Genomic DNA, 8,429 nt, shown 5'->3' with positions numbered 1-8,429 from the left:
CACTTCATACCTGCTGGAAATCCAGTTTTCCAACATTCACCAACAAAAAATAACTTTTGTTCAGCCCTAGCGGCACCTTTGCAGTCTTGATGAGGTGAGAACAGGAAGTGAGGAACCTATAAAAAAAAAAACTTTATTTTTCCTAAGATGAAGGAAACAAGTGTCCATAGCTTGCACGTCGTGGTCGGGGTAATCTGGCCCGAACTCGGACCAGGCCCGTATATCCCTCGCCTCTTCGGCTCTTCCTCCGTCCTCTCTTCTGCTTCTTTCTGTCCACGCCAACCCGACACCGCGCGGTCGGCTCGGCCATCGCCATCCCCGCCAGCTCCCGTCCCGCTCGAGATCCCCGCGCCATGACGGTCGGCGTCGCTCTCTTACTCGACCTCACCTCCCGCCTGCCCCGCGCCGGGGCATCCGCCGCCTCCGCCGCCGCCCACTCCCACCCCGGCCTCTCCGCCGCCGCCTTCGCCGCGACTGCCGCGGCCGCCTTCTCGTCCTCCGGGGTGCCCCTCTCCGCGCGCCACCTCTTCGGGTTCGTTCCCCTCCCCCTATCGCCCCTCCTCCATCACGTCTAGCTAGGTTTCTTTCCCTGTGAGCTGGCGACTTCTTCCCCGTCGCGTGCTTGGTTGCCCAGAGCACGGCTGCCCGTGTCGCGGTGGAGGTGTTCGATTCATTGCCTAGCAGGTTTTGACTAGGGTTTGGTTCGCGGTTTAGCCGGCGCGCTGGGTTCCGGTGGTGCATGGTTCAGTCGCCGCATGTTAATTAGTCGCTCCATCTGATCACAGCAGGGAAGCAGGAAGAAGAAAGATGTGATTTTTTTTTAGATAATAATCGGCAGAAAGATACATTATAGTTCTGTGAGGTCAAATTTTGATTATACGCAACACTTGTCCTCAGTAAACAGATTCTGTATTGGCTGTTTGATATCTAGAAGCTCACTGAGAACTATTCTTATCCAGCTGATGTATGGTATATACAACCAGGGAGTAACTTTGCCGTGATGGTGATGTAACTTAGAGAATTAAATGTTTGATTGTTTATGTCTGGGAGAAGTCATGTTTTCTTGTTAGTAATTCTGTAGTCGTATCAGAGTGTTGTGTTGACTATGTAGTTGGTTCTTATACAACATAAGTAAACTGAGCACAGGTTGTAAACTTGCACTAATGCTGACTGGTCTCCTGATCCTTGTGAAGCTTACCTTTTACCTTGTCGAAATTATTAGTTAATTTATGTGACAGGTTCTTGTAAGGATAATCTTTTCTTGTCCATGAGACAAGTGTTTTACTTGGCTTATATGTCATTATATGCCCTTGATGTATGTGAATTAGCCAATGTATACAGTACATGTTGTTTAGTTTCATAACGCGCATCTGATTATGGCCACAAATGCCCTTGCCCTAAATTTACGTCATTGTACATTTGGAATTTTGTTGTGTTATGCTGGCAGAACACAACTTCCAATCTAATGGACAGTTCACCAAATGCAAGTGATGCACTTAGCCGTCAAAGAAAACGAAAACAAGCTTTTATTTCTACCATATGTAAATGCATGCTGAATCATATCTTTATGTGCTGCTTGTTGGCCTTGGTAGTGCCTCCAGTTTTCTTTTGCTTACTTGCATTTCTTTTTATTGTCCTGACACTATTTAACTGCATTTTTATTCAGTTTTCATGGGTTTACTGTTGCTCATTGTGATGCTGGCACAACTGCTGGATGGAATGATGGTTCTGATGAACTTGTTAATGAGCTTAATACCAAGATTCTTGACTCCATGCAATATGCAAGAAAAGACTACTTCCACAACACAACAAAGGAATACCCTTCGGAGCTGAAGCCACTCTTTTCTGCCTTTGGGTTGAAAAATTTTACTATCACAACCCTGAGGTCTTTTCTGTTATATTATTTGCCACTCATACAACCTAAACCTCACACTGATTCTGAGGATGAGGATGACGATCTGCTTCATGATGCTCAAGAGAAACCTGTGGATCTGGTTACTCCCTTCTACAATTCAGTGAAGCAAATCATGCGTGAGGTAACTTCTTTTATTATGATGTACTTTATGGATAATGTGATCAATTCTCTGTGTATAGCAGGCTTTCATAAACTGGCTACTACGCCTCGCCAATAGCAAGCATTATAATAAAACTTTACAACAACAACAACAAAGCCTTTAAGTCCCAAACAAGTTGGGGTAGGCTAGAGTTGAAACCCAGAAGAAGCAATCAAGGTTTAGGCACGTGAATAGCTATTTAGTCAAACTGTGTGATAAAAAACGCTTGATGACCAGATTGATTGATTAGTTGCAGTATGTTCTAATTGTAACACTTCATTACCTTGACATTGAATGTTTCTAATGTGTAACTTGATAGTAACACCTGAAAGGAGCTTCTTGCTTCTTTATTTCTTTTTTCTTTCACAAAACTTGCATTTTGATCCATGCAGATTTGATGCTTGCTGCACTTTTTAAGAATTATTTCTGTGATGTCAGTTTTCCATCCCTACTACCATCAAAATAGTAATAGTTTCTTCATCTATATGAACTATAACTTTATTCCTAGTATCCATGTGGTTTGGGGCTTGGAATCTGAATCAAGGCCAAGCAGCTGGGCATCCTGGGATTATCATGAATGGCTAGGTTTACTTTGTACTAGAAAACCCAAATAATGTAACCCATTAAGCAAGGAGGTTTATGGAACGTATAACCTGAGACCTAAGTGGTATAGTACAAGCTTAAGCTTTGCCAAAAGGCCTGTGCAATTTTTTCTGTTGGATTAGAAGTATAAGTTATTTACATATGTCATATTCTTGTCTTTACATTTCAGACTTCTATTGTAACGACCAGACGAGTATTGGAAAGGATTGTAGTTCGTCATGTTTCACAAAGAACAGCATGGAAACTTCTCAAAGGTAATAATGCCTCTTTAATTTTCTCAGCACTGAGTTGGGTCTCTTAGACCCGTGTAACATTTTTTTCTACCTTAATGAAATGGCACGCAGTTCTCCTGCGCTGTACGAGAAAAAAAATTTACTGGAGAGGGTTGTGTGCTTGTGACATCTGATGAGGTCTGTTGATATTTCTAAGTCCTACCACTATGCATTGGGTTATTGTGGTTTTACGGATCCTTTGTTTGATGAAAACAGGCATTGTATTATATCATGTAGGGAATTTTAATGTGTTGCTTCAGAAACCAGTAACTATAAATATGTCGAACCATGTTGTCAACAGGCTTGACAAAAAATGTTGACCACATTACTTTGTACTTCTGTTAAATTTCTTAATCATTTGTCCTTCCAGTGCCATCTGGCATGGTTCTTATCTCTGTTCTGATATTGATGTGCTATGTAGATTTCTAGAGACATGCCCTGTGTCTCAAATAAATTCTGTTTTTACAGGAATTAAATGAGTAACTTAGAACTTAACTGTTGGCCTTTTAAACTTTTCAGCCAATCACTTCTTACAATCTGTGAATGGTGTGATATTTGGAAATTAGATGCCAGAGCACTAATCTCTATTTCACCTTGATCCTTGTACACAGACCAAGGACTCACTAAGTTTTAGAAAATATAATTCTGATGACTACACATGACGCTCATTTTCATTGAAATAGGTGTAGCAAGTGGAAAAACATTGAATGGACTTATCACATTTTGATTCCTCATTAATGGCCATATATTTTGACTTTGAATGGAGTTAGCCACGTACAATAAGGAATATTATAATCAAGATTAAAATGAGATCAACATGTATGACCCACTGGAAAAGGCAAATGCAACCATTACGAGCAGCACTCTCATGAACAAGCTTGTTCTGCCTTTACTTTTGGTTGAACTTGTGTGATAACCAACCCAACAACAACAACAACAACAAAGCCTTTAAATCACAAACAAGTTGGGGTAGGCTAGAGTTGAAACCCAGCAGAAGCAATCAAGGTTCAGGCACGTGAATAGCTGTTTTCCGAGCACTCATATCTAAGGCTAAGTCTTTAGGTATATTCCATCCTTTCAAGTCTTCTTTTATTGCCTCTACCCAAGTCAACTTCGGTCTTCCTCTGCCTCTCTTCACGTTACTATCCTGGCTTAGGATTCCACTACGCACTGGTGCCTCTGGAGGTCTCCGTTGAACATGTCCAAACCATCTCAATCGGTGTTGGACAAGCTTTTCTTCAATTGGTGCTACCCCTAATCTATCACGTATATCATCATTCCGAACTCGATCCCTTCTTGTGTGACCGCAAATCCAACGCAACATACGCATTTCCGCGACACTTATCTGTTGAACATGTCGTCTTTTCGTAGGCCAACATTCTGCACCATACAACATAGCAGGTCTAATCGCCGTCCTATAAAACTTGCTTTTTAGCTTCTGTGGTACCCTTTTGTCACATAGGACACCAGATGCTTGCCGCCACTTCATCCACCCTGCTTTGATTCTATGACTAACATCTTCATCAATATCTCCGTCTCTCTGTAGCATTGATCCTAAATATCGAAAGGTATTCTTCCTAGGCACTACTTGACCTTCCAAACTAATATCTTCCTCCTCCCGAGTAGTAGTGCCGAAGTTATATCTCATATACTCAGTTTTAGTTCTACTGAGTCTAAAACCTTTGGACTCCAAAGTCTCCCGCCATAACTCCAGTTTCTGATTCACTTCTGTCCGGCTTTCATCAACTAGCACTACATCGTCCGCGAAAAGCATATACCAAGGGATGTTCCCTTGTATGTCCCTTGTGACCTCGTCCATCCCTAAGGCAAACAAATAAGGGCTCAAAGCTGACCCTTGATGTAGTCCTATCCTAATCGGGAAGTCATCCGTGTCTCCATCACTTGTTCGAATTCTAGTCATAACATTATTGTACATGTCCTTAATGAGCCCGACGTACTTTGTTGGGACTTTATGTTTGTCCAAAGCCCACCACATAACATTCCTTGGTATTTTATCATAAGTCTTCTCCAAGTCAATAAAAACCATGTGTAGGTCCTTCTTCTCCCTATACCGCTCCATAACTTGTCTTATTAAGAAAATGGCTTCCATGGTTTACCTTCCGGGCATGAAACTAAATTGGTTCATAGAGACCCGCGTTATTGCTCTCAAGCGATGCTCGATAACTCTCTCCCATAGCTTCATAGTATGGCTCATCAACTTAATTCCCCGATAATTAGTACAACTTTGAATATCCCCTTTATTCTTGTATATCGGTACCAATATACTTCTCCACTCATCAGGCATCTTGTTCGATCGAAAAATATGGTTGAACAGCTTGGTTAGCCATACTATAGCTATGTCCCCGAGGCATCTCCATGCCTCGATTGGGATACCATCCGGTCCCATCGCATTACCTTCTTTCATCCTTTTCAACGCCTCTTTGACCTCAGATTCTTGGATTCTCCGCACAAAGCGCTTATTGGTGTCATCAAAAGAGTTATCCAACTGAAAGGTTGTGTCCGTATTCTCACCATTGAACAATTTGTCAAAATACTCTTGCCATCGATGTCGGATCTCATCCTCCTTCACCCAGAGATGCTACCTTTCATCCTTAATACACTTAACTTGGTTGAAGTCCCTTGTCTTTCTCTCACGAACCCTAGCCATCCTATAAATGTCCTTCTCTCCTTCCTTCGTACTCAAACGTTGGTAAAGATCCTCGTACGCTCTACCATTTGCCACACTTATAGCTCGCTTTGCAGTCTTCTTTACCACCTTGTACTTCTCTATGTTGTCCACACTCCTGTCATGGTACAAGCGTCTATAGCACTCTTTCTTCTCTTTAATAGCCCTTTGGACTTCCTCGTTCCACCACCAAGTATCTTTAGCCTCGCCTCCACTTCCTTTGGTTACTCCACACACCTCTAGGCCACATTTTGAATGTTGGTTGCCATCTTCTCCCACATGTTGTTTATGTCCTCTTCTTCCTTCCAAGAGCTCTCTTTGATAACCATTTCCCTGAATACCTCTGACGTCTCCCCTTTCAGTTTCCATCACTTTGTTCTTTCAATCTTAGCTTGTTTATCCCTACGGGCACGCACCTGAAAACGAAAGTCGGCCACCAAAAGCTTATGTTGAGAAACAACACACTCCTCTGGTATCACCTTGCAACCCAAGCATGATTGTTTGTCCTTTCTTCTTGTGAGGACAAAGTCAATCTGGCTAGAGTGTTGTCCGCTACTGAAGGTCACTAGATGAGATTCTCTCTTTCTAAAGAAAGTGTTGGCTATCATCAGGTCAAAAGCTACCGCGAAGTCCAGAACTTCCTCCCCCTCCTGATTCCTACTACCATACCCAAAACCTCTATGAACTGCCTCGAAACCTGCGATTGTAGTACCTACATGCCCATTAATATCTCCTATAAAAAGCTTCTCACTATTAGGTACAGCTCTAATCAAACCATCTAAGTCTTCCCAGAACTGTCTCTTAGCACTCTCGTCGATGCCTATTTGGGGGATATACGCACTAATTACGTTCAAGACCATATCACCAATGACAAGCTTGACTAAGATAATCCTATCTCCTTGCCTTCTCACTCCCACCACACTATTCTTGAGGCTCTTATCAATCAAAACTCCTACTCCATTTCTATTCGCAACTGTCCCTGTGTACCAAAGCTTGAAATCTGTATTGTCCACCTCCTTTGCCTTCTGACCCTTCCATTTAGTCTCTTGAACGCATAATATATTTACACGTCTCCTAGTCGCGGTATCAACTAATTCTCTTAACCTACCTTTAAGCGACCCTACATTCCAACTACCTAAACGGATCCTAGTTGGTTCGACTAGCTTTCTTACCCTTCGCACCCGTCGACTCAGATGTGAAGACCCTTGCTCATTTTTCACTACACCCGGGCACCGATATAGTGCGCCACTAAGGATGCGACGACCCGATCCTTGCTCACTTGACACCGTGCCCAGATCGCGACACGGCGCGTCACGGGGGTGACGACCCGGCCCTTGCTCATTTAACACCATACCCGGGTTCCGATATGGCGCGTCGCTAAGAGGGTTACGCCCCAACGATTTTCTTTCGGGTTTCATCTCCATTAGAATGACTAGATTTAACGTTGGCTCGCCACGCCTATCACAACCCTCCTCCTTTACCAGGGCTTGGGACCTGCTATGTTGAGACAACATAGGCGGAGTTTGTGATAACCAACCCAAACTTCCAAAAATCAAGCTCTTAGATTTTTGTCAATCTTTACCTGAGCTTGTGTTTTTGCAGCTTATACATGTATCTCCACATGTATAGATATGCTAGCTACATTTTCTTTCTGTGGTCATATGACATGTTGACAAGGTTACAGCTCTGTGTATATGATGATGCTTCTATGAATCTATTTATCTGCCTCGCTCTCACTCAATTAGTTTGTTTCAATTTTATGTCTTATTATTATCACAATTTTTATGCAAATTATAGCTAATTCTCTTTTCTATAGATGCTTCAAAATCATCAAAAAGGAAAGCTGCAAGGGGGATGTCAACTCCACAGTACACATACTGTGTTGCCAGAACAACTTTCCGAGGTCAGATTTGCTTGTATTGTTGTTTCTGATTTCTTTTAATAGAGAGTTCTCTCAAGTTTCTTCTTTGGACAGCACATGCACTGGGAGTATCTGCTGCTTGGGTAGTGCAATCCATAATTGAAGTATACAGATGTTTCATCCGTAAGCCCAGCGATGACTATGAAAGCGATGACCAGTTTTTTGATATGAATAAGTTCAGATTGTTTGGGAGGAAGATTTATGGGATTACCATCAAAAGTTGTTTCTCTTTAGTTTTGGCCTCGGTTGGAGCAGGCATTGGTGCCCTCGTGCATCCAGTGCATGGACAATGGTTTGGTGAGTCATAATTTCCCTGCTGTCTTGAGTGCATATACTAAGATGCTACAATACTTTTGCAAGCATTCATTTCCTCACTTAATAGAAATACATATATATTTTCAAGTTTCACTTTGAACTAGCAGAATAAGGTCAGTACATTAGCATCATTTCAATGTAACATCGCTTAACTGTATCTTTGTATACCTTGCAGGTTGTGCCTTGGGAGATGTTGCAGGGCCGATTATTGCTATAATTGTTTTTGAGAAGATGCAGCTGCCACTATAAGAAACTGGATTTTTGGCAACCACTACTTTTGGGTCCCTTGTGCAAGTCATGGCCAAGTCTTCTCTGTGTTTGGAGATCTTTGATCTAACTTGAAAGTTCACAGTTGATGAATAACAGCTTTCACCTCAATGCTCTTAGTTTAGTGGCTCCCTTTAGATAGATGCCATCGGGTCTTGTGAGACCTGAGCATGTACTTGCTAAATTTTGTACTGTCTCAGATTTTTGGAACGAACAATGAAACTTAGATGAACATCTTTGTTAATTGAATCGGCATATTTTGTCACTATTGTTGCCATGCACCAAGTAACCATTTTCCTTATTATTCTCTC

At 42.2% G+C, this 8,429-nt stretch overlaps 1 protein-coding gene across 1 annotated transcript; it reads left to right on the top strand.

The window, feature by feature from the left end:
- Positions 1 to 239: 239 nt before the first annotated feature.
- LOC136505747 (uncharacterized) lies at positions 240 to 8,429 on the top strand. Its single transcript, XM_066500895.1, has 6 exons — positions 240 to 532; positions 1,667 to 2,036; positions 2,827 to 2,911; positions 7,432 to 7,518; positions 7,591 to 7,833; positions 8,027 to 8,429. Exons 1-6 carry the CDS (start codon positions 354 to 356, stop codon positions 8,098 to 8,100), a joined length of 1,038 nt encoding a protein of 345 aa, XP_066356992.1. The 5' UTR covers positions 240 to 353; the 3' UTR covers positions 8,101 to 8,429.

The sequence above is a fragment of the Miscanthus floridulus genome, chromosome 14 (assembly GCF_019320115.1).
Source record: "Miscanthus floridulus cultivar M001 chromosome 14, ASM1932011v1, whole genome shotgun sequence".
NCBI classification, from domain to species: domain Eukaryota; kingdom Viridiplantae; phylum Streptophyta; class Magnoliopsida; order Poales; family Poaceae; genus Miscanthus; species Miscanthus floridulus.
This window is presented reverse-complemented; position numbering and strand designations above follow the sequence as displayed.